At 42.6% G+C, this 27,512-nt stretch overlaps 1 protein-coding gene across 27 annotated transcripts in view; it reads right to left on the reverse strand.

Annotated features, from left to right (window-relative positions):
- Positions 1-27,512, reverse strand: part of CADPS (calcium dependent secretion activator) — a 467,297-nt gene that overhangs the window by 149,224 nt on the left and 290,561 nt on the right. For all 27 annotated transcript variants that reach the window (XM_032867304.1, XM_032867302.1, XM_032867301.1 and 24 more), the window contains exons 9-11: positions 20,071-20,137; positions 10,819-10,927; positions 4,279-4,491 (exon numbers count right to left, since the gene is read on the reverse strand). In XM_032867304.1, the coding sequence (XP_032723195.1) occupies positions 4,279-4,491; positions 10,819-10,927; positions 20,071-20,137 (389 nt within the window). The remainder of the gene's footprint in view (positions 1-4,278; positions 4,492-10,818; positions 10,928-20,070; positions 20,138-27,512) is intronic.

Raw genomic sequence — 27,512 nt, forward strand, 5'->3', positions numbered from 1 at the left:
CAAAGAAACCACAAAAGAACAAAAAAGTTTTAAGGTTTGGTGGAACCCTCCCCAAATCATTGTAGAGTCACATACAAACTAATGAATAGCAGGATCTATTTTTTCGGTTTTTACAATTCCATATAAATACTCCACTCCACTCAGACGTGTCTTTTCATTTTGAAAATTGCGAAAAATAAAACTGCACCCAGAAGTCTGTCAAACTGAATTGAGAAAGACCCAAATAAACTCATAATTACTCCCGAGCTTCCCAAACTGTAAAATGTTCCATTCTCAAGTTTCCCCTTGAACAGACAGCGACATGACAAGACTGGAGTGTTTATTTTTCTCTACCCAAGAAACCTCTCCCATTTTTCTGTAGTTTCTCTTTGCCAACGAAGACTAATAAAGTGATTATAAAAGTTATTAACTCATTGAAACGTTGTTCTTAAAAGTCATTCACTTGCAAGAATGGCAAAGACTTTGAACAAAAATTCAAAAGCAGGATTTGATGAAATGTGTACAGAACTAGGTATTTGGTATTTAACAATGACCCTTACCTTTTGGAAGTCAAGGAAACCTTTTTAAAATGCAATACTTGACTGTGTTTACTCTTTGTGTTACAGAACCTGTGACTGAATGTTTATGATAAGACAATACAGGCTGAGAAACAACTATCAGTGAAGGATCAACGTTTGCTGTTTATTACTACGTTGTGATTGTTTTCATTTTTCTAGAACCTTGCTCTGTTGTGCCAGGTGACCAACATGTCCCAGTTTGCCCAGGACCAAGGAGTTTCTGGAGACACAGAACTTTTAGTGCTAAAACCAGGGAATTTGCCAGCAAATCTGGATAAGGTGGTCACTCTAAGTATGACTCAACCCTGTGAGTTTGACTGTTACCCACAAATGAGGCCTGATCTGTTTAATAAGGATGGTTTGAATTTAATAAATTAAGTGCAGCTGTAAAGTAATTGTGATATAACCACCATTCTGTAGCAGATCCCACTAAAAATTAGGATATGCTCTTTAACTCCCAGCCAGTTTTTTTTTTTTAAAGATTTTATTTATTTATTAGACAGACAGAATCACAAGTAGTCAGAAAGGCAGGCAGAGAGAGAGAGAGGAGGAAGCACGCTCCCCGAGGAGCAGAGAGCCCGATGCGGGGCTCCATCCCAGGACCCTGGGATCATGACCTCAGCCGAAGGCAGAGGTTTCAACCCACTGAGCCACCCAGGCGCCCCAGTTTTTGGTTTTTATGCATCATTAACTCAGTGACCCCTGGATCTTTATCATTGGTTTTATATACACCTAACTCCAAATGATCAGGTGCAGAAGGATGGGTTGGTTCAAATTCTGACTGGATTCCCCAGCTAAATTATGGGAACAGAAGGCTCATTTGCTGGTACTCTCGTTGCAGTTTTTAAGTGCCTAAACTAGCAATAGACAGAATCTAGAGTGGTACTGAGCCTCTGTTTCAGGAATAGTCAAGTAACTGGGTTCAACATTATTGGATTGAAGCTCTGGGTAAGGACTCTCATTTATTACAGAGTCGGTGTACAGTTGTGCAGATCAGGCACTGCACAACTCAGTAGGCACCACTCACATTTTTGCCTGCATGAAAAGTGACTAATGAAGTGCACAGTCTGCATGGATGAAAGTGGTAGCTTTTTTCTTGTAAAACTTGGTAGGTGTGGTAGGGTCTTGCATTCTTTGGAGAATCCTTGTTCCTCAGCAGTGATTGAGACAAGAGAAGGTGGTTCCACCACCAGATACTGACAAATTTCAGAGGCATGGATTATCTTACTTTTTCACTCACCCCTCAGTCTAACTCTCATGCTCTCTAGGGATAATATTACTTACTTCCCAAATTCTAACCCTTAGAATTTTGCTTTGGAGGCCCCATTTAATACAAGTTCCTTATGTCAACTAGGGTGGCAAAATACATCAAGCTGACATGCTCTCAATTAAATCTTCCTGCTGATGCCTTGCATTCAGCATTCAAATTTCATTGCTGAATGAATCCTATCCACAGAGGGAAATCTACAAGGGCCCCTGTGTATTGCCATAAGGAGACACCGATACCCTGCTTACAATCTTCTTCAATGAACTTCTTTTTTTTAAATAAATGTTTGGTTTCCATTTAATTTTACTCCTCAATTCCTTCTTCTTTCCTATACTAGTGAGGAAGAAGTGAGATTAATCACAAATGAAGTAGTAATTTCTTGATCTGGTCAGATGATAGAACAGAAACTCTGAAGGTAAGGTGAAATGACTTCAGAAGAAATTGAGAATCTTTGGAAACAGAACTAGTATTTTCCAAATACCACCTGAGATATTTGTTCTATGAGGTTGATTTAGATGGTGATTATAATTCAGAATTTCCCCCCCGATGTACAGATAATTTCATAGGATGTGTTGCTTCTAAATTTTTTAAAATGGAGACTCTCAGGCAAGGTGAAAGGATGAATTCCATCACAAAGTGATTTTTAAAACAAACAATAAATATTGGGGTATGCTTTATATCAACTCATGACTAAACCAACGGAACGAGGTGTTGCCTTCTCTCTTTATTGGTCTCAAGTAAACCTAAGTGTCCCAAATGTTAGAGAAAGCAAGAAGAATGTGGGGAAGTTGGTGGTGGTTATGGTGAGCAGGGCTGTCCTTTATCCCAAAGTCAACCTCTTCCTCCTTCTTTTAGGATTTTCTGCATGGAAAGCCATGGTGATTGTGTGATTATCCACAATGTTCCACGGGGAATGTACCTTCCTTTAAGAAGCCATTGGTACTAGACAGGAATTTCTGGGAGCACCCAATGGAGAGTATTTCTCCTCCAAAAAAACTGTTTTCCCATAAGCAAGGGAGTTACACGGTTTAAGAACAGTCTTGTTAGAAATGGACATGGCAGTGGAATCCACTAGAGAGAGAATTCACCTCTATTTAGTTGTGTTGCTGCAAAATCATCTGAATCATGTGCACATTTTGTTTAGGAGGGACAGGGAGAGACCATGTAGAAGCGCTGGCGTAAAACATGAAGGTTCTGCCATGGGCTTTTGCACTTGCTTCCCCACCTGGTACAGTTCTCTTTTCTAAGGTACATGTGGAGCTGACTTCCTATCATTTGGACTTAAGTTCAGATCAACTCTCTCCACCCAGTCGCCACCGCATTAAATTCTTCATAGTTTCCAACATCTACAGCTATCTTATTTGTTTTTTGATTTATGTGCTGGCTAGACACCCCCATGGGGATGGAGGTATCCCGAACATGGGGATAGAGATATCCTGAAACCTGGGGATTTTGTCTGTCTTCCTCATCTGTATGTCTCATCAACTAGACAGTTGTCTCTGTAAACCAGACTGAGGGGGGCCCAGGCTCAAGCAAGAAATCATCATATGATTGCTAAAAATGACTTCTACCTGAGTGACCCCTAACTGACCTGATATTCAGGGTAAGAAGGAAGTCTCTGGTTAGGGTTAATGTTTGTAACTAAAATGAATTACTTTATTTGGTGCTGTATGCTTCCGCTTCCTTTGCTTTAATAACCGCCTCCAAGCATATGCCAGATTTCACCTTGCCTCATGTATCAGAAGTGTTGGGAGGGAAAAAAAAAACCCAAAAAACAAAATTAAAAAAAAAAAAAACAAAAAAAACCAAAAAACTATTCCAGATAGCAAAAAGTCATGGCAAAGGAGCAAGAAATTAAAATGGATGCAGAGGTAATAGGAAAAGAAGCTGGAAAATGAAACAGGTTGTTTAAAGAGATGGTTTCATTTTTGGGTCCTGGTGTATTTGCTTAGAATGGGATTTTAGGTACCTTTTTTTTTTTTTTTTTGTTTTTTGTTTTTTTCCACTGCATGTGATAATGTCATCATTTATTTTTAAATGGTTCTAAGTTGCAGATTTAAATTTACTTCATATCAAGCCCTATTTTAAAATTACTTTTAATAGGAAGAAATGAGTCAAGGACATACATAACCTACTATATTTGATGGACTCAAACAAATACAAGTCTGGCTGTGAATTCCAAACTCTCACCAAAACAAAGAGATAAAAATCCACCTAAAATATATTTTCCTCTGTTTAGTCCTTGGGGAGAAATGTCAAGTATTGCACTTTAAAATCACTTTCATCTAACATTTTGGTCCCAACTTCTTCCTCCCCACACACCCGAATTCATCTTTTTTTTTTTTTTTTTTTTTTAATGAATCCTTAACACAAAGCAACTAGATTTCTAATTCAACTTTGGAAAGTTTACTTTCCTCTACAGAGCTATTTTTAACAAATGGCATATTTACTTACAAAATTGGGAGATGGGGGCGTCCAACTGAGGTACGTTTCCTCCCTTAGCGTTGAGCTTCTGGACTTGGGTCGGGGGCACAGGCTTGTGGGACTGCCCAGTGGCCCGATACATGGCTTGGACCCACAAGATGCGATCTTGCTCATCATCACTTGCAAATATCACGGTGTCTCCTTCTTTGACTGCATTGAAGAAGGCTCGGCCACCCTCTAAACCTGGAATACAAGGGAATAAACACTCCTAAACTGAGTTGCCATGTTCTCAGCAGAACCAAGCCCTGAAAAAGGCCATTTCTGTTGATTTTCCTTGGGCCGGAGAAGGGAGGAGCAATTTATCTGACTCTAAGATGGGAAGTCTGATGCCCATTTGGCCAGAGTGAAGCCCTAATGTTAGACAGACATTCCGAGACTGGCTCTTATCTTTGGCTTTGGCTGGGGACAGGAGTGTCAAGTAGGCTGCCTACTGGTTGGGTAGATATCTGCCTATAAGCACATTATTATTTTTCTTCATCTTTGAAAACAAACAAACAAACCACCACCAACAACAACAGAAACATCTCTTGACACCCTCCCCACACCCCCGGGGCCTTCAGCTATGGTTCTACTGTTATTCTCTTTACAAGATAAGGGGAATCTCTAACAGGACTTCTTAAAATTTTAGTGCCCATGTGAATCCCAGGGGCATCTTGTTGGAATGCAGTTTCTAACTTGGTAGGTCTGGGATAGAAGCCTGGGAACCTGCATTTCTAATAAGCTCCCAGAGGATGCAGATGGTGCTGGTCTAAGGACCACACTTAGAGTAACAAGAGTCTCTCTCCTCCTAGTCTGCCCTAAAGCTTCTCCAAACAGGCTGCTGCCCCATGGAAACTTGTCAATGTTATTAGTGACTTCCATAATGCTGAATCCCAAGGTCAGTTCAGAGTCAACATTTAATTTGATCCATGAACCTACCCGCAGCATTTAACACTTGATTCTCTTTGAAACACTTCCTTCACTTGGTTCTAGGTCACCCAGTTTCCCCCTCCCTCCCTGGTGGGTGCTTGTCCATCTTGTTTGCTGACTTCTTTTCTTCCTCCTGACTGTTAAATGTTGTAGCATCCTAGTGTGTCCCTGGACCTCCTCTCTTCCTCAGTGAGGCCACCCAGTCTCAAATGCCATGAATCTCCTTATAGTCCCTACATTTCTATCTCCATCCTGGACCTCTCTGGTGAACTGCAGACCTGAACCTCTAGTGGTTTCCCTGACTTCTTCATATGGATATCTGATAGACACTCCAAGCTCATCTGATCTAATAATGAACTCCTGGTCTTTCTCCCAAACTCCTCTCCACCTCTGTAAAGCTGAGCTTGTCCCTCTAGCTGCTCAAGCCCTCAATATTGGGGTCCTTTTGGACTCCTCACTTTCTCTCATTACCCACTGGAATTTCTCTCACTACCCAGTGGAATTCTGATGGCTCTACCTTCAGAACATACTGCCAGATCTGAACCCTTCTTTCATCTCCAGTGCTTCCTGAAGGTAGTCATGCTCATCTCTCACATGGACTATTTTAATGGTCTGCTCTCTTATCTGCCCTGCCTCATCCTCACTCCCTAAAGTCAATTCTTAATGGCAGCTGAGGTAATGAGTTTAGCAGGAGTCCAGTCATGTCACTCCTCTGGTCAAAACATATCAGTCGCTCCTTACTTCACTCAAAGGAAAAGTCTAGGTTCTGACAAGGCCTGTAAGACTGCATCGATCAACCCACCACTACTCCTACCCTTGTCTCCTCCTATTTTCTCCTTAGTGCACAGACACGCATACTTCCCCGTAGCCACATTAATCTCTTGGTGTTCCTTGAACACTCCAGGTACATTCTCACCTTGAGACTTTGACACTTGCTATTTCCTATGTCTAGAATATGCTTCCTCCAGATATCTGTATGATTCGCATCATCACCTTCATATCTTTGCTCAAACATCGCGTTCTGTCGAGTCCCTCCTTGACTTTTACCCCTTAGTTGCCATCCCTCTTATCTTGCTTATTACCTTCTAACAAGTAATAATTTACTTAACCTCATAAGGACAGGGAGTTTTTGTCTGTTTTGTTCACTGCTGTGTCCCTAGTACCTAGAATAGTGCATGGCATATAGCAGGTGTTCAGCAAATACTTGTGGGATGAATGAATGCTCCACAGACTTTTTTCCACAGGCAGCTCTCAAGGTCGAAATTTATAGAGAGGTAGGTGAAAGCCCCTTTGGGCTCAGGCCAAAGCAACACTGTCTGTCAACATATTCCAAAAGTTTTCAGGGTCACTGGGTATTCTCTGGCTGGAAATAAAGCTTCCTATCTTCATCAGGTTCCTTATCATCCTCCCAATTATCAGTTTAATACTGAGAGGAGAATGAGCAGAGTGACTATCACCCTCAAATTTCCAACAAGGCCCTGTCACTAGCTCGCTTGACATTTGGCATTGGAAAAGATTTCTGGCGACACTAAGACTTCTCCACGGTGCTGATAATGTTAATGCAGATGTCTATCCATAGAGTGGGCGTGTGCTGGGAATTGTGCCCTTAGAGTTGCCAGGGACTATAGAACAATCAACAGTACTTCTTCATGTGGAGAGCTTAGTGCTATAGCATTTTTAACAAAAGCTTTTTGGTAGCTAGGATTATGAGAGAATGTTTTGCCTAATTCTTTTTTTTTTTTTTAAGATTTTATGTATTTATTTGACAGACAGAGATCACAAGTAGGCAGAGAGGCAGGTAGAGAGAGAGGAAGGGAAGCAGGCTCCCTGCCGAGCAGAGAGCCCGATGTGGGGCTCGATCCCAGGACCCTGAGATCACGACCTGAGCCGAAGGCAGCGGCTTTAACCCACTGAGCCAGCCAGGGGCCCCTGTTTTGCCTAATTCCTTATGGAGGGTTTTTAAACGTGTGGTTTGGATAGGATGATATACAGTTAGCAAGTAGGGAAAACCTGACAAGATGCATGAGAAGAAGGTAAATCTGGAAGGGAAAGGAAGAAGAGCTTTGAGGGGATGCTCTAAGCCCTGAAAAATGAACACAAAAGAGCTAAAAGGAAAAGTGAGTCAACAGACCTTCTGGAGCCTAGCCTCATAGTAACTTTTGGGATAAATCACTTTGAAACCGTCAGAGAATGCCAGGCTTGCCATCACTGGAGGCGATTCCCCCTGCCCCACTCCCCGCTTTCCAGGCCTCCCCGGGGGGTGGGGATGCTGTCTTCCAGGAGCTACAGTCAGAACGGGTTTACAGGGTTGCTCTGGAGAGTGGAGAGGTAGAGGTAGAAAGATACTAAGCAGTTTTCAGATTTTTAGTTGATCCTCCCAACGACACTATGAAGTAAGTACTATTATTCCCACCTTATAATTGAGGAAACAATCACAGAGAAGGCTATGACTAGCTGATGAAGACAAAGCAGGGCTGTAAGCATCGGAACTGGGCTTCTAACCCCATTGTCTGTCTCTGGAACTGACAACTAGACCCTCATGCTGTCCAGCTGCAAAGCTGAGGAGCGTGCCCTGGTGCACGGCGAAAGCACTCAGAGAATTATTCGTTAACAGAATGACACCTAATTGTGGCACGAGTGGGGCACAAGGAGAAATATGTAAAGCGGCAGAAGCTGGGGCAATGACAACCGCAGAGAGCAACAGAGCTGTTCCAGGCAGCGTGGGAGAACAAGGGCACACCAGTTAAAGCAAGGAGGGAGCAGAGCACTGCTGCTGAAAGAAAACCAAGGGAGGAGAAGGCGAAGTGAACATCGACACATGCTCTGAGGCAGCCAAGGTTTTGCTAGGGCAGCGACTCCTGGGGACTGGATCTATAGACAGTGATGTGTGACAGGGTGCAGGCTCCTCAAGGAGGACGTGGAGCACAGCCCCACAGGTACCGACCTGTCAAGCACAAGGCAAGGTGTCTGTGGAAGGACAGAGGCAGACCAGGCGGGGAGTGGTGGCTGGCTCCCTGCGGGGCTGAGGGGTGTGGGGACTGCAGTTCCAGCAACCCGCTTGGATGGACACAGGCTCTTTAGGCTGGGAATGCTGTGTAAGGTTTAATGCAGTTGTTTAAATTGTGCCATTGGATTATTCCGAACATCCTTTCATTTAGACTGAATGAGTCTGATAGGACTGGAGAGATTACTGTATACTCTCTGAAACACACCCAGGGAAACTGAAAGTGAAGCACTTTCATTTTTAGCTTAAAATGAGTAGCCTGGATGGAAAATTCATATACAATTATTTACTGATTCCCCAAATTAATATTTCAAAGATTCTAAGCAGGTAGGGTTGATTTGGCTCACAGGCTTGTGTTTGGGCACCCACTTCGATCCAAGGCTGCTACAGAGGCTAGAACATGCACTCCTGCAAGGCTACCTCGCCCACAAACAATATCCCCCTGTTGGTTCCACTGATAACCTGCAGAAGGTAAGAGCAGGAGAGACAGGAGGGACTCAGAGGGTCCTTCTCTGTGTGCACACTCACCTGTCAGGGAGAGGTTGAGTAGATTTTCGAATCTCTGAAGGCAGTGGCTAAATTGTGCATGACTTCCATCTCCAGCTGGCAAACTTGACTGTGCATAGGAATCCTCGACAGTGTTTATTTAAATATGAGGATTCTGCCCTCCTCCCTTTTGGTTCATAGGTTAGCAGTGGGAACCAGGAGTTAAAGCACTCTTTCAATAAGTCTGAGCTAGACTTCTTATGACACCTGAGAGTATTTAAATCTCCATTTTCAATCAAATATTATGAAATAAATAGGACTTGGCACATGGAAGGGCAGAAAAGAAGTTGCTTATTATTCTCAAGAACACAATCAATTTACTTTCCATTGACATCTTTAGTAAGGAATTTATAAACTATATCCCATGGGGTCGATGTGGAAAAAAGAAGAGAAGCTTTCATAATATATGTGCACAGTTAACTTTCTCATGTATGTGGAACAGCTTTCTCTCTGAACCTACCCGCCCCACTGTGGGAAGAGAATTCTGCCTTCCCATGATAAAATAACAATTCTTGCTTTGCTCTAGCAGTACATGTAGCAATGCTTTATGGCAAGTGCCAAGAATGATGTGGGCTAGACCCTGAGTTCCAGCTCTTTTTTCTTTCTTTTCAAAACAGGAAGATAATCCTGGTCCTGTCTCGTTGGTGGGACTGTGGTCAGGTTCAAATATGCAATCGTGTAGGGGAAAGGATCTGGGAAATGGCTGAGAAGAAATTACTGTCAAGAGACGTTATCTCTTTTCCTTCTCACGTGGGCCCTTTTGCCTTCCCCTTTAAAATGCAGGTCTTTGGGGAGTTGGAATCTATTTTTTCTGAAGGGAACCCAATGGTTTGAGAAGAATGCAGACTATCGCAGGAACCTGTGCGGGCTGGTTTCTTAACGCACATCGTTTCAATAAGATGTTGCACGGAATTGTTTCAAACTCATAGGCTCTATTCAGTATGAAGGATTTCCAGGCAGAGCCTTTAATTCTTGCCTTAAGTGGTCAGCTCTGTATCATGCTCTGGCTGGAAGCAAATTACCAAGGGGAGAGGGGGGGCTGGTCTTGATCACTCAGGGTTGGGGCTCTGAAGGGGCTCATTTTCCTAAGCAGCCTGGGCCCAAGGCCTTCCCTGCCACACCTTTTCAGGTTAACATTCCATCTTTTCTCAAACTCTGTTTTTCTTTTATGTGTATTTTGTTGCATGTGGAAGAGCAATATGGGAGTAGAAAAAAAGGTTTTGGGCCAAATAATGCAGTATGGTTGGAAATGCTTCCCTTGTGCAGATTTGGCATAAAAATAAACTTCTCTGGGAGAGGGCTGTTGGTGCTTGTTGTTCATTAATATGCTGAAATGATTTCGCACCCCCCTCCATTTTGAAGGTTCTTTGAGGCTGATTTTTATTCAGTTTTTTCCCCGGGAAAAAGATAAAATGGGTGAGGGGAAGAGGTGTGAGGGGGCAGGATGTAGAACTTATGAGAAATACTACCATTTGTGTGGTTCTTTTAGTTACATAAGGCTTAGGATCTTGGATGTCTATGCTTGGGGATTGGTGTCTTCTCAGGAAAGAAGACATTTAGGGAGAGCTTTCTTTCCAAGTGCCGTCAGCTGACCTTGACCTGTAGTTAGCAGATACGGATGTGCAGGACAGGCTCACTTAAACACAAAGACACGATTCCTGCCAAGCCCACACGTCCCTGGTGAAAAACCACACACGCTAACATACACATGTGCACACAGTCCTTAGTGTACATGTAAGACTCCTCCTTCAGTCATTCCTTTTTTAGCATTCGAGGGGGAGTACCTATTTGATGTGGACCCAGCTAGGTGAAAGAAAAATGTATTATGGTTTTTTTTTTTTTTGGTTTTACAAGGATCCCTTGAGTCAAACCAAAGCCCTTGATTGGAAACTCTGTAAGACCAGGGGCTACGGCTGTCCCGGTCCCCTGTGAAACCTAGTCACTCAGCTTAGTGCCTAGCATGGAGGAAGTACACAGGAAATATTAGCTGACCCATGATTTGTGTCAGGGGAGAGTTCTGGGAGTTTGTAGCCTAGATGGTGGGTGGGTACCTGGCTGGGGATCAGTGTAGTCCACAGTGTAGCCATCCAGTTGTAGAAGTTCCTGAGGCTCCGCTTTTTTCTCCCGATAACTGCACATGGCAAATGTGTACTGACTGACCTGGGAAGGAAAAGCACAGATGGTAAGTTTGCTCTCTTATGGCCCATCTTCCTTGAAGAAATCTTCTCCAGTCAACCATGTCCTTGTCCCTGAGGCCCTGTACTTGGCAGCTGGGATCCAGCTGCATTTTGCTACCTCCCGGCTGTGTGACTTAGCGCAAGTTACTTAGCCTCTCTGGTCCTTTGGACCCTCCAGTGTAGACTGGATACAATCTGAGAAGCGACCCCCTCACTGGCATATTGTGAGAACTGAATGAGTTCACATGTGCCGTGCACTTGGGATTTGTTCCTGGCACTAAGTGCTTGATAAAAGCTACTTGCAGTTATGATTGCTATTTGTTATTTTAATTGGCTAAGCCATTTGAGATAGCCATTCTTTGTAGGTCAAAACTGGTTAAATAGCGGCAATTTGATAGGTTTTACCTAATATAACCCCAGCCCTGGCCCAGACAGCCACGTTCCCACAGGCCTTTTGGTCAGCAGTTAGGGACCAGAGCCTCGTTTATAAATGCCCCAGCGATTTTATCTTTTGCGTGCCAGTTCTCAGTATCAAGCCACATATTTTGTTTCCCCTCTCTCTTCTCCTACAGAAGGAGTGCTTTTGGTTGCTTTGAGAAGTCTTCCTTGCTTCTCAGACAAGTGCAGGAGTGACATGCTGTCACAAGCAATGAGTGCTCGATCGCTAGGTGCTGGTCACAGTCGAGCCATCCTCAGCCCCTGACGGCATGGCCACTGTCCCTGGGCAGCCCTCACTGCCAACACAGGCATCCCTGCCAGTGCTGGGTGGGCGCTCCACAGCTGCAGGCCGGCCTTCAGGACCCTGTCGCCACAGTGCATGCACACCCGGCATGGATCCTTCACATTTCTACATCTGGCTCATCTGCAAGGAGCCTGTGGGAGGGCGAGCATCCTTCAGGGTTTGGGCCAAAAGCTCGTGGGCATGTTTACCATCCACGATGTCACATGTCTTGGAGAAGGAGTGCCACATCCCTTATCTCTTTAGTTCCCTTTATTAAGACAGACATTTTCTAAGTGAACTTTGATCCCTACTGGGGACATTTTTAGCCTCCTCCATGGTGAGCCCTCTCTCTCTTTTTTAAAGGCAATAAGAAATCGGTGCTTTCAAGCCCTGTATCCATCTCCCGCATCATCTAGGGTCTGCTGGTCCTAATGGCAGATAAAGGGAGAATGATTGTTGTATCTACTGCTGCCCTCTGTTGGTTCTTGGTGACAACTTTCTTCATAATACGTATGATCTGCATAACCCGCTCTAAGAGTGTAAGGCCTGGAGGGACTTCAGGGGAAATATATGGCCAGATCACTAAGTATTTTCATAAGTAGACATGTACTATTCTTTGTAATAAGCAGAATAACCAATGGCATCCTCTTCTAAAAAGGAAGGTTAGGCGTGCAAGCAGGGGGATCACATTGGCAGAGGTCCTGCCCAGCTCTGACAACCTCCCACCTAAGTCTCAGCATCCTTGTCTGTATTTTACGTGCATCTTACTGTTGCTGGGGGATTAACTGAGCAATGAAGGGCTTTACATACGATGTGCGACAATCACAGAGCAAATGCTCAATATATGCATTTAAATAAGCAGCTTCTTTGCATTTAGTGCCAACATTCCAACATAGAGTAGTTGAGGAGGTATATTTGCCTAATAGATTATAAATCCTTTGAAGGTAAGCCTAGGGGGTCATACATCTTCATTATATTTCCTTCCTTATAAGCAAAATCTACCAAATAAAGGGCATTTGCTCTCTGAGTCTGATTGGTTCTAGAAAGTACGTATAATCTAACAGAGAAGGTTTTTTCCTTCAGAGTTTACATATGTTAGTCCAAGCACAACATCAGGCCTTTCCAACTCATTACTTGTCTGAATAACTGATTTCCCAGGTCCCAGGCATGACAGTGGTCACAAACATTGCTGGACTGCTTTTGTGATGATTTTTCACCTGTCTCTGGCAACACAAGAGATAGTAGTTTGTTAATGGGATGATTAGCCAGAGAGCTGCAGACACTAACTTGAGATCAGAAAAATATCACAACAGAAGGGTGTTATTTCAAGATTCATGCATTTACTATTGCTACACATTTTGGGCTTTAAGATTTTTCTGTTCTCTTCCAGGTGCTTGCTTCTGGTGTGCTGTACTCTGCTGCCCTCTTCTGGTAATATGGCAGAAGTTGTCCTGACAAACAGGACTGGCATAAACTAGTTGGTTTATTAGACAGCATTTTAACTGGGGATTTGGTGACTTTCCTTAGAAAACAAAGGCAGGGAGAAGAAACTTTAATTACTGCAAATTTCAGGGGGAACCTCAGTTTTTCTGGAGTGCTTAAAGGGTGGGGGAATAGTAAAAGGTTTGGGAAATCTTAGGTTTTTTTTTTAAGCTTCTACAAGACATCACTAAGTAAATGAAATGAATGTTTCTCTGCCACAGTAAAATTCTCTTTAAACTGTATTTTGATAAGAAGTTAATGATATGGTGAATGCTATTGTAATGATGGCACAGAAGCACCTAGAATACATGTCAAAAGTCAGAGAGTTGGCTACCACTGCCAGAGATGCTGGGCTAGAATACCAGAAAACAGAAGATCCCAAAGGTGTAAGCACTGCAGTCCTTTCACCCTTCTCTCCAAACGGCACTTCCTGATGTCTGCTGGTCATTTGAGATCAGGAGATCTAGGCTCCTGATTGACGTTAACATGAAGGCCACTTGGTAGAGTAGAGGGAGAATAGGTTTTGGAGTTACATTATACAGACCTGGATTTGATTCTCAGATCCTGTATTTTCTAGGCGTGTGACCTCAGTTAACTGCTGGGACTCAGTTTCATTATCTTTAAATGGTGATGATGGTAACAATTGTGGAACATTTCTTATATTTGAATACAAAGCATTCATTTTCCTGGTAGCTGAATCCTGATTTTACTTACGGAATCACAGCTTCCCCAATTTCAGCCCATTATATAGTTTGTGTAGGGCCAACTGAGCCCTGTGCTGGAGGTAGAGTGGGTGGGACATGTGGCCCAGGCCTAGCCAATCAGCATCACATCGACTTGGCTGCAGTGATTGGTGCAGGGTTTGGCACATGACCACATTGGGCCAATGGAAGATCAATCAGGGTATGAGTTCTAACTACAGAGAATGAAAAACTTTCTTTCCTCTGGGGCTGCTGAAGTGTTGTAAATCTTGACCCTCCCTATTCTGCTGCATGAAGAGATGTTGCTCATCCCAGAGCACAGTTAAGAGATGGTATTGATAGAAAGTCAAAGCCTTGATGGCTGTGTTTGAAACCTGGACCTGCCTATCCCAGAAGACTCTTTACTGAACTGCTACTTTAATTAACTAACCAATACAGTTCTTCCCCTTTTATAACTTATGCTAGTTGGGGTTAATTGTTGTCATTTGCAACCAGAATATAAATAGAAATGCCCTTTAAGGCAACGTAAATTTGGATGGGAAAAATAGACATTCATTCAGAGAGTTCTAAATTACTCAACTACTTATATGTTTTACGATTCATTTTGGGGGGGGGAAGTTATTTTAATATGGTTTCCTGGGTGACAACTGCTATATTCCAAGGCATTTTACATTATCTGACAATATCTTATTCAGATTTAGTGATTGTTCTGAAAGCTGGAGCACTCAGAGTTTTTAGTTTTTACATTATCTGTAGAGAATCAGCAACAGAATATGGATTTAGGGTATTGGTTCTATCTGATGCAAGCTAATCGAGTTCTAGAACATTGTATGTGCATAAATCTCTTTGGGAATGAGTCCCACTTGAGTGCTTGGAATCATGGAAAACCTTTGGGGTCAGAAGACCTGCATTAGGTTTCACATTGTCTGCCTATTAGCTGTTGACCATAGACAAGTCACTTAGCCACTCTGAGCCCCACTTTCCTCAAATATGAAATGGGATAAGACTTGTCCTTATCATAGAACCGAAAGGCTGGGAAGGCCAACTTGATGAACACTTTACAAAGTCTAAGAGACCATATAAATATAAGCAACTGTTAGCATTATCAGAAAACCCACAAAATATTATGGTTTGTATGGTTCTAAAAGGGGGAAAAAAGGCTCAGAAATACTTTGGATGAAGATAATCAAAAACTGATTTTAACCAGAAATCTTTTGGGCATAGAGTAAAAATATTTTATTTTTAATTTATTTTATTGAGTACAAATATTTTTTAAATAAAAAGGTCATAACGATGAGACTTTCTAGCCTGATCTGGATGATGAATTGGCTGTTTCCATTCTTCCCCTATATACCCAAGAGCTCTACACAGAGCTTTATGGAATTGGCACCTTCATCATTAGCATTGGTTTGGTCACAGTTCCTAACAATGGTGTAATCAGTGTGTTTAGTCCTTACCATGGCATCTAGGCTTTAGAATGAATTTACCAGCAATTTCTTGATTTGGGGTGCTGAGGACCCATTTCCCCTTAATTCCTGTGTTAGAGTTTGCAGACATGTTTTTGGGGCTGGAATGTAAAGGAATGTAAAGGAACACGTCTGAGGAAGCTCTGTCATGTCATCTGCATATAATCATGTGTGTAGCTACTCTGATGCCCAGCTCCAGGGGCGGGGGCACATAAACTCTGAGAGGGTGTGGTCTAAAGGGGATGGAGCATTCACTTTAAAAAGGAGAATGACCATGGAGGCAATGTTTTTCTAAAGGTGCTCTCCGGACAACCTGCATCAGTTATCTCCTGGTGTACTTGTAAAACCTATGATACCTCAGCCTCATTCCAGAACTACTGCAGCAGAATCTTCTAGATAGTTCCCTGGGATGTGGATTTTATTTATTTATTTTTAAAGATTTTATTTATTTATTTGACAGAGAGAGAGATCACAAGTGGGCAAAGAGAGAGGGGGAAGCAGGTTCCCTGCCGAGCAGAGAGTCCAATGTGGGGCTCGATCCCAGGACCCTGAGATCATGACCTGAGCCGAAGGCAGAGGCTTAACCCACTGAGCCACCTAGGCACCCCTGGGATGTGGATTTTAAATAATACCCAGTAAGCTGGTCCAGGCCCATACTTTGGAGAACAGCATCTCATTGCATAAGAATACTTAAGTCTCCGGTACAGAAACACCCTACAACGGCCTTATTCCTTCTACACCTGAGGAGACAGGGATCAGCCTCCAGCCACATCCACAATGTTAGCTCCAGGCCTTAAAGACGGGAATCGCTGCTTTGGTTCAAAACCCCTCTGAGGATGTCCTTTGTCCCTGGCTAGTAGGAATTCCATTTATAATCTATCCGTTGGTTCCCCTAAGGTAGAAGCACTAAAAGGAAATCTTACTTAGGGAGAATTTTAATAGCACTGTCTGACAGTCAAAAATGTAGACTCAGTGTGCTTGTCTATGTGTGTGGTGAAGGGAGGAGAGCTGGGGTGGGAGGGGAGACGATTTTGAGGAGACTGGTGTTGGATATGTACTCTTCCTCTTAGTTTTTCAAACTATTTTCCTCATAATAAATCTAATGAAATTCTTAACTTTGCTGGAAGTTATGTGCTGGAAACTCTAAAAACACTTCCTAAGACCTAACATCCAAGCAAAGAGGAGTAAACATTCAGTATGTCTCTCGGGTGGATAGGCTGCATCTGTATGGTTTGTGCACTGGGCTCTACAGAGCTGGCTCTGAGGCTGCCTGGCAGGTGGGTGGCAGACTGAGAGGACCCTGCTTCCCTGCCCAGCTCCTTCATCCTTCCCCATGTTTGGCCAGAGTGGTAACCCTCGCTCCACTTTTGCATTTTGAGTTTCGGTGGAAGGGTCTGGTGGCTACATAGGACCTGATGTTTGTGCGTCCTTGGGACTGGCATCAATACTGCATACAGCCGTTGGCTGCTGATTGTTACTGCTTGTCCTATCCTCCTTCTCTTCAAGCAACCTGAGAGGTTTTGCTTCCCCAGAACTGGGCCAGAATTGGAGGCCTTGACCTTCTCTCTTGCAACTGTGGTGGCACTGGGATTGTTTTGAAGGGGGTGAGTTTTATGACTATCATTGTGATAAAGCACCTGTAAATGTGATCCCTTAAACAATGGAGAAGACAAAAATGGAAAGAATCCAAAAGCAAGGCTGTATTTTCTAGGTTGGACCAAGGAACTTTTACATGTTGTGGTGAGCAGGGCCAACTGATGGTGCGCTGTCCTGACCCCTCTGGAGGCCACAGAGGTTGTTAAGGGAGGAATCTGATTTCAGTTGAAACAGAAGGTTTAATCTGGAGGATCAATGTCCCCACACACTTCACAGCTATTGAAAGTTAAGAGAATCCCAGGGAAATGAAACATACCAAAATCCCGAAATTGTTCTCTCCTGCCCTCTGGGATTGATGCTGAGTTTTAGATGGGCTATGCCTGGCCTTTACTGATTTTCACAAGGGAGCACAGAACTTGCTCTTCAGCAGTTGTACAATTCCTATCTTCTCGCGGTGGAAGGAGCAGCATGAAGGGCCCTGAAATGTCTGTGCTCTGGCAGCTCTGCCAGTAGTCGCTCTGCTTTGCAGTTCAGTTCAGATTCTACGGACATGGCTCCCCTGATATTTTTGGCACGTTTCCTCCTATTTTTTCTTCCTGAACAGTTTTTTCCCCCTGAAATCACTTGCAAAGTAAGAGGTCGGGTATTTCTCCTCAGTGCTTTGTCATTTCAAAGATTTTCAGAGCCAAGTCATGTACCCTGTGGAGAAGTAACTAGCTACCTTGAAGGGTGAAGGGAGACTATGTGTCAAGGTGAGGGGGCCCCTTGTCCTGCTTCCTCTGGGAAGCTGTCACTGGCCACTGGCCACTCTCCAGGATATGATCTTTCCTTTCTCAGAACCATGTGAAGCCCAGGCTGGGTCCATCTTCTCTCTCTTTATTTTCCTTCTTTCTTCCACCAAACATCTCCTGGGCCAGGTGCAAAGCTCAAGGATGGATCCATGTGTGGTGGGCGAAGGAGGGAAGGACACACAGATGAATGGGAAACCGAACTGGTCCTGTAAGCACACCATCTACTGGGAGAGGCCAGGCCGACTCACAGGTGGATTCCAAGACAGGATGCTGTGCCCAGTGAGAACTGAATGGGGAGAACCTTGCATGATCCTGTTCTGCTTCTTTTAATGCATTTTGTCTTTCTGTTTATTACACACTCTCTTTAGAGGGGATATCAGCTATTTTTGCCCACCCAGCATCCATATCTCTTTCTAGTAATGGCACCTGATTTGGCACTGGGGACAGCCCAGTGGGACTGTGAATCAAAGTGCCGTGGCGTGTCTTTGCTAAAAGTTGGGTGGGTGACCCAAGCTGAGCCAATCTCTCCCTCATATTTGGCCCTCAAGTGGAGATGCAAGGATAGAATATGGTCGGAGCCAATTTTGTCTTCTGACCACATCGATGACACTGGCCATGTTTCCCTCCACCTGGATTTCTGGAACCTACTCTGAGTCCTGTAGTAAGGATGGGTCATTCAGGTTTTTCAACAATCCTATAAACTACTTCAAAATCCTTCTAATACATTAATATTAATACCTTAATTAGCTTGGGTCTATTTCTGCTGTTTGCATATATTAAGCACTATAACAGAGACCATGAAAGTGAAATACCAGGCCTCATAGTTCTTCTCTATGACCTACCAATGTACCCTACACAAAGCAGGTGCTCAATAAATGTTGGTCCGTTGATAGTTTAAGGAAATGTATCTCAGGATGAAATGTCCTCCTTTGCCTACCTGTGGATTATTTAGGGGTTGGGTACAATTCCAAAGTTTTCCTTAGGCTCCTTTATTGTAAGGCTTTGTTGTACCCCACAGCAACTGTGAAAGCAAAGGTGACCTCTTGCTTATAGTCAGAGAAATGCATTGCCTTAGTGGCACAGCAAAGACTTGACCAGATCTACGGAAAGGCTAGTCTTAGAAGGCCAGAGTTGGTAGAACTTTCAAGGCCATTAGACCTAAAAGACAGTTGCTTTATAGTGAGGTTTTAGAACTGCAATTGCTTTAAATACTAATAACCCAATGAACACCTTTAGTCACTAAACTACAGGTTGACTCACTATGTGGCATCTTGCAGAATATGGCATATGTTAATTTCTTATATGCTTTGATGGAACTTGGAAATTGAAAAGAGGCAATGGCAAATTTCCTTGTAAACTGAAAAATCTTGATGCAAGAAGCAAATGAACCAAATTTTAAAAATGCAGGGGAGAGTCTCAAGGACAAGCATAACTATTCCTGGAAATTTTTTCTTAAATAGACAAGATAGAAAAGGTACTATTCATATATTACTCATGTATTATTAATACCAGTATCTGCATCTCCATCTGCATCTATATATAGATGGATGTTTCTTGCTGCATGGTTAGTAATGGTCCCAATTGGGGAAGCCCACAAGTCCTTCAGAAAGGAAAATTCTACAGGTACTTGACCCAGAGCTATATATGCAAACATGGAATAGTGTCATAGTGATTTATGTTAAAAACAAATAAACAAACAAACAAACACCCAAAAAATGAGCTGCAGGACAACATGAAGAGTTTAGTTATATAGTTAAAAAAAGAGTCTATCTGGAGAGATAAAATCCAGAGAGTTAAACATACTTGTAGGAGGTCAGTTAAGACTTCTGGAAGCCCCATGCATCAAGAAGAGTGGAGAGCTCCTGCACAGGGAATTCAATACCAAAATACTAAACAGTAAAACAGACGTCAAAGGTCTAAGTAAATTCTGACTTTTCTCATAATGCCTATCTTTGTACTTTTAGAAATAGCAAATACTTCTACAACAATGTCAGTGTTCCTAATGCTCCAACTGGGCCCATGCTTGCTTCCTCCCTGGGGACCTCCATCACTGGTAGCATGGTAGGCCACTTCTCCTATTTATCTTATGTGTTCTTGTATCTTTAGACTTTTAAAAGAATGAGCCATTAATTTTTAGAGATTTAAAGTGATATAGAAATAGGGAAAAGGAGCACAAGGGAGTGTTGTGGGGACTAGAAATGTTCTACATCCCTCTACATGATGGTTACACACTTATACATGTGTAAAAATTCACTGAGCTAAATGGTTGAACATTGTGTATTTTAGATAAGTTATACCTCAAATAAAAAACTTTCAGTGCTATCAAATCTTTAATACCAATGGCTTTTAAGATGGAGTTGAAGAGTTACCTGGACCAGTACAAAAAACCTTTTCTTCCATCTCTTCCAGACATTCTTACCGATGGCCCATAAATACCTAAGGAAAAGGAAAAAGACCAGAGTCGCATTAATGCTTGAGCAACTACACTGTTCAACTCATGTGACCATGAAGCTTGGTACTCAAAACAAGGAAATGTGTGCAGCTCAGAAACAGAAAGCAGATTTGGGAGCTGTGTGATTGAGGATAAGGAACAGCAGGCAAGTTTCACTTCCATTTATAGAAAGAATTGTGGCCCCTCATCACAGTTGACTGAGATTCCTTGACTGATTCCAGAAAGTAAGTTGGAAAATGTTACATTGTGACTTAATTTTTCTATGTGCTAAAAGTCTATTAGGTAGGGAAATCCTGCCAGGTGCTGCACAAAGGAGGAAAGAGAACACTAAATTCTACAATTACAGCTCCTTTGCCTCTTTCAAGTCTCAGTCAGGAATCCACCCCCCAACCCCGACTTTCTTTTTCTATTATTCTGTCAAATGCAGGTATATTACCGGGAGGAAGGTTCCAGTCAACAAAGAAAGTCCTCCCTATACCTCTTCCCCTTTCCCAAATGCTTCTATGTTGATGGGAATTAATCTTGATACGGACAAAGGAGATAAAAGGAGAGTTAACCATAGAGGCACAATCCAAGCTATCTGGAGATTTTATGAGCAGTGTTACTACTTCATTCGTGAATTACTCCCTCCGCCTTGTGGACTGCTGCACGCCCACTGGCATGGATCAAGGAAGTGAGGTTTTCAGGCTCTACTGGACCAAGTGAGGAGAGATCTGGTCAAAAACATGCAAATACTTGAGCTCCAAAACAGGCTTTATCTGCTATAAAAACCAACTGGACAACATCCAAATCCTCACTTCACCTGGAATCAGACAGAATTTCCGCTTTGGAACATAAAGTAGAATGCACCTAATTAAAATTTATACTGTTTGACAAATTTCAGGGGCTCTCAGAACTGGCCAGTGGCCAAAATCTGCTCAGATCTTTAAGCCAGAAACCCAGGAGTCAACCTGGTTCCCTCTCTTTCTTCATCCTTATTCCTTAATTACCAAGTACAGTTGATTTTTTTTTTTTAAACTACTGCAAAGTTCTCCACTCTGCTCAGTCTCTCCCCTTCACACCCTCACTATTTCAGTCCCACCCCACGGTTCTGCTTCCATGGACAACTGTAGAGGAAACTCTTAATGGGTGTCAGGGATACCGAGAATGATTTCCATCCCCCTCCTGGTCATGACATGCTTCCTACCATCTGCGAATATGATCATGCCTTTCCCTGCTGAAACTCCTTCCGTGGGTCACCCCCATTTACATGAAGGGGACCTCAAACTGTGGCCACTCAGATTCCACTTTCCTGATTTATCCTAGATCTTTTACCCATTCTATGGTTTACTGGACATTTTCCTTTAAAATGACTTATTTAACATGAATAAATTTATTTTTGAAAGAAAACTTTATATTATAGCCTTGACACATTAATTATATCCCATGCCTTCTCCAGCATCTTATGTTCAAACTCACATTCTTCCTAAGTTTAAATCTCTACCTTGATGTCATGGCCTCCTGGATCTTGTTGATAATCCTTCCCTTACAATGATCACACTGCTATAATTTATTTGTTTTTATATTTATTGTTCCTACTAGACTGTGAGTGAGCTCCTCAAGGGAAGGAACTTTATTCTTTCTCATGTCTAAATTCCTAGCATAGAACCTTGTTGTTCTTTTTAGATTCGTAGTACAGTTCTTGATACGTATATAGTAGGAGGTCAGTGTACACTTGTTATATTTCATTTGGTTTTGAATGCCATGCTTTTGGAAACCAGAGCAACATTTGCAAAGGTTTCTGATGAGATTTTAAAACACTGCATAAAGACATCCAATCCATCACCAAATTCTTTGAATTTTCTTTCCAAAATATATCCCAATTCTTTCTATCCCACTGCTACTCCCCAGTCAAGCTTCTATGATGTCCACCTGGGCCATGGTAACAGGCTCCTAAAGGGTCTCCCTGATTCACTCTTGTCCCTACTCCACTCGCTACACACCAGACAGAGTGACCTTTTAAATGGGTAAATCAGATCATTAACACACTCATTCTAAATCAGGATGGGAAACTGTGGAAAGGTTTCCAGCTGGGCAGAGACACAATTATATTTCTATTTAAGATGGTCCCTGTAGCTGCTGGATGGAGAAGGCACTGTGGATGAAAGGGGCAAGAGAGAACACAGGGAGATTAGCGAGGACACGGCTGCTGTGGTGCAGGTGGGAGAGAGAGGACGGTGCCTGGACTGGGACAGAGGCCACGGCAGTGGCTGGACGGCTGGTAAGTACATGAGCCCTGAGGCCAACCTCGTCAGCTTCACTCTTGTGTGGATTACAGTCCTGTAATATAATTCACAGTCCTGGACAGTGCTCCCAGCCTTCTTAAAATAATCTATTAACATATTCATGGCAGAAACTGATCTAAATAAATGGGAGGAATGGCAAGGGCTACCGACAGAGAGAGAGAGAAGATTCTTTGGCCTATAACTGTCAACAGTACTGTCTTCCAGTTCTAGTTGGGATGGTTGCTCTGAGATGCTGGACAAGATGTTTAACCTCCTGGTATCCTGGAAAACAGGGCAGGGCCAGCAATGGTTCTTCTCACACAGGGTTGTTGTGGGGATTAAGTGAGATGATTCTTGTGGAGTATAAGCATAAGGCACAGCAGAAAGTAGATGCACATTAAAAGTCAGCCTTATTATAAACTATCTCTGGGTAGAGAGGAAAGCCTATCATTGCTAGTAGTAAATATTAGCTAAATATGTGAAAAGAAATTTCCCTGGAAATATGGATATATATAAATAGATGAAACAAAAATCAAATGAAGAAAGCAGGTGAAAAATTTTGTATTTGTAGTAATGACTGGCAAGGTTGTCATAGTCTCGTACTTCTCTGGAATTACATCTGGCAGCTAGTACCTGTTGTGTCTTTCCCCATGACTTGAACCCACATAGAGAGATTCAGAACAGTGAGCACAGACACTACATCTAACATTTATAGTTTTAATTGACAGGAATGGAAGCAGGAAAAGGAGTGCATGAAAACCCACAGAGCGTGACTCATACTGAGGCATTAATTCCCCCTTCAGAATAAAGATCCTAGCTACTGCTTGGCCATGTTTTACTACTGTGCTATGCTGTTCCAGGCCCTTCCCTTGAATTTATTGTACTACCTGGAGGGGTTAAGGCCTTGAATCTGGAGCTATGTCACCTACCTGTATGTGCAACCTTCAGTAAGTTACCAGGCGTATCTCTGCCTCAGCCTCTCATCTGTGCAATGGGCACAATATCAGGAGCTACTTCAAGGACTGTTGGGAGGATTAAACAGTGACTGGAATCTACAGTGGTCAGAATGACACCTGGCACAAAGTAAACACTTATGAGCTACTTCATGGCATCACTGCTACTATTTTACAGTTGAGGAAGCAGAAGTTGCAGGAACCTGTTCAGGGCTCTGCAGCTGGTGAAAGACACAGCCAGAATGGAAATTCAGAACAGCCAGGTTCCAGAGTACCCCTCACACGCTGCTATTCTTCCTCCCATTTTAGATGAGGACAAACTTTGGTGTCTTCACCCAAATGAGAACGCAAATTGCTTTTCCAAGTGAGCTTCTCTGGTGAAAGGCTTCTGAAAGGGAAAGCTGAGTGGGATCAGAGAAAAATCAACAATCCTCCTTAGCAAAGTTATCCGTTGGTTTGTGTAAAGGAGGGGCTTTCCCTCAGAGGTTTTCCTCAGAATTATTGCTAATTTGGCACATAACAGAAGGTGTCAAAACCGAGAAAAACTGAGGGCTGCACTGTATCATTTCTGTCTAGTCAGCTCCGGCTCTGTGTTCTCTTAGATTGAAATGTGCTCAGTAGACAGAATGAGAAGTACCTGGAGCAGATGGGAGATCTGTCCCTGCAGACATCTAGGTGGCTTTCCCCTCCAGCTCCTCATACTACAGGCAGATCTATCTGCATGGGCATGAGTGGCCTTTGACTCTCTCTTCAGGCCATGAGGATTGTGGAGATTTGGATTTACAAATAGAAAAATCAGCATTCTAGTGTTGTGAACAGGTATTTAGCCTAGTGTTTATATCTTAGGCTCAGAGTGGAAAAACCCAGGTGGGAATTCTGTCCCTGCCATCAACTGTCCTTTCGCTTAGCTGTGTTGTGCCTCAGTTTCCTCAGCTGCAAAACGGGGATAGTGTGTGAAGTTGTTGTAAGGACTAAGGGAGAGCATGCATGGTGAGTTTAGCACAGACGGCACATGGTAAGTGCTTGGTTACATTAGGCAATATTGCTGGTTGGTGTTATCCTTTGTAACAGCAGCAGCAGTGGCAGAAATAATAGTTCTGGTACAAAGAACATGTAACTACCAACTTTGCAAAGGATTCATCTTTGAATTCATTTGAATTTATGTTCGGCTTTGGGGTGCACATCTATTGGGAAATAAAACAGTATACATGTCTGGGTTTGGAGCTCCAGGCTACATTTTGCCTTGTGATTCTAACCTATCCTTGCTTGTACTATTTTTGTAAAACCTATGCCAGTGCGTCATTGACACCCCTGTCATTTGCTGGGGGCATTTTAGTTAGATGAGAGGCCAGAGTGAACTATGAAGGGCTAAAGAGAGAAGAAAAAGATGCTCTTTGGTCTTCCATGGCCCCCTGGCTTCAGCATCCCTCTGCCATGGGGTTCCTTGGAAGGGGAATATCCCTAGTAATTCTTGTAACTTGTGAATTGTATATATAAAAGAAAATGGGATGGTCTTCCTTCACCTGATGTTTGTGAGTGTTAATGAATGAATAACTCAGCTCTATTTATTAAGTATCTTCTGTGCTTAGCACTAGGTGTGCATATGGTGGTGCTCCATAGCAATTCATGAGGAAATTTTTTATTGTATGTCTTTTCCCAGGATGGATGAATACCTGGTACAGAGAGAAGGTATGTGCTCCCCTCAGGACATCTGCCAGACTCACCTGTCCCTGGACACCGTACAAAGGGTAGGATGGCTGAGAGGGAACATGGGAACCAGGGATAGGTTGAGGTTTCAACCTTGGGGGCTATGGACCCAGAAGTCAATGAAAAACCTAGAAAATGAGGAGTTGGTGCCATTCTGGTCTAGGTGGAGATGAGACTCAGCCCTGAGGGAGGAGGGGCTGCATTTATTTTTCTCTGTGTCCCTGTGCTGTCATGGCACCTAATCCATCACAAGTGGGAATGAGGCAGGGCCTTTTTAAAAAAAATTTTTCTTCCTGCTAGAAATTCTTCATGTGAATTTCTTCTAAGAAGGGCAGTCACACTGAGACAAAACCAAGATTCCCACTGGGAGGCATCCCTCCCTTCCTGGGAGAAAGAATGAGAACATGGAGGGTGCTAAGACTCCAGATGCTTCAGTCTTCGTGCAGCAGCCCAACAGAAAGAAGCATGGGCTGGGAAGAAGCACAATAAATGAATGAAAGCAAACAATGATGACAACAGTCTCCATCACCAACTCTTATGTAGCTGTAGCCCTGACCACGTATCAGTCCCTGTTCTAAATGCTTTACATGTATTAACTCATTTAATTATCTCAACAACCTTATGAGGCAAAACTATCACAATTTTTTTATGCTGAGCAAAATGAGGTTCACAGAGGTTAAGCAACTTGCCTACAGCTGGTAAGTGGTTAGTGTCAAGGACTACTTCCTAGGTGATTGACCTAGCTGGCATTTATAGACAATAATACAACAGGGAAGATAAAACAGAATCATGAAAGTATTCAATTAGTCCAAAAGAAGGCAAAAAAAAAAAAAAAGGAGGAAAAGAGGACAAAGATTAGATGGAATAAAGAGAAAACAAAAAAGCAAGGTGACAAATAGCAATTTAATTTAAACCTAATTATATCAATAATCACATTAAATATAAATAGGCTAAATATTCCAATTCAAAGGCAGGGATCTTGAGATTGGATTTAAAAGGCTAGAGCTAATTTCATGCTGCCTACAAGAAATATACTTTAACTCTAAAGGCATGAGTTAAAAATAGTAGGATCGAAAGGATTTACCATGCTAACCTTAGTCTTTTAAAAAGCTGGAGTGGCTATATTACTGTCTCACAAAGTAAATTTCAGGGCAAAGAATATTCCCGAGATAAAGAAGAACATTTCATAATAAAAAAAGGGTCAATTCATCAAGAAGACATAGTAACCTTAAACATTTATGCATTTAAGAATAGAGCTTCAAAGTAAATGAGACAAACGTGGACAGAATTGTAAGAAGAAACAGAAATATCTATAATTAAAGTCAGAGATTACAATACTTTTCTCTCAATAATTGTTAGAAAGTCTGTAGTTGGACAATTTCAACAACACTGTCAACCAACTTAAACTAATTGACATTTATAGAGAATAAGACAAAAGAGAGAGAATATGGAATCCTGAAAATATTCAATTAGGTCAGTAGTAGTAGTCTTGTTTGAGAGTCTGTGCCAATCTGAGTGGTGTGTTGGAGATTTGCAGGGAGGAGAGACAAGTGTGAGTTTTGAAGAACAAGGTCTACAGTAGTGACACAGCTAAGAAAATGGAAGAAGAGAGGGGATTTTTAAGAACCACGGCTGAGACTTATAAACTGTATCCCCTTCACATTTTGTTGAAGTATAACAGGAAAATCAGATTTGCTGTAAATTACTCTGGGTTGGTGTACTATGGTTCACTGACTGAATCCAAAGTGGCATCAGGCGAGCTCTGCATTTCTTTTAAGTTTTTGGTCCTTTGTTAAGGTAGGAATAACACAATTCTAGACCTGGCTTCAATGTTTAATTTCATTTGGGCAAGTCTGTTCACCACTCCACATCTGTTTCTCTATGTATAAAGTGGCAATTAATTCATTCACTTATTCATTGACACAACGATTAATTTATTGAACTTTTACTACATGGCAGGCCCTGTAATAGCTACTTTGAACAGGAGAGACAAATGTCCTTAGTGACAAGGAACGCACAGTTCAATGGGGGAAGAGAGACAACAAATCAATAAACAAAGAAATATATGGTGTGTGAGATTGTGATAAGGGCAATCCTGAAAATAAGGCACAGTAAGAGAAAGAGAGAGGACACAAGTGGGGCAGGAAAGGAAGGCATTCTAATATGGTACAGAGACCTGCAGAAATCAGGTGAGCTATGTAGAAATGTGAAGTAGGTGTGAAGAAGAAGATGAATCCAAGGTAGAGGGAAGGGTGGGAACAAGGGCCCTGAGGTGCGGGTGCACCTGGAGTCTTTTTTTTTTTTTTTTTTAAGATTTTATTTATTTATTTGACAGACAGAGATCACAAGTAGGCAGAGAGGCAGGCAGAGAGAGAGGGAGAGCAGGCGCCCTGCTGAGCAGAGAGCCCAATGCGGGACTCGATCCCAGGATCCTG

This window comes from Lontra canadensis, unplaced genomic scaffold (genome assembly GCF_010015895.1).
Source record: "Lontra canadensis isolate GAN:19392208 unplaced genomic scaffold, GSC_riverotter_1.0 scaffold34, whole genome shotgun sequence".
Classification (NCBI taxonomy): domain Eukaryota; kingdom Metazoa; phylum Chordata; class Mammalia; order Carnivora; family Mustelidae; genus Lontra; species Lontra canadensis.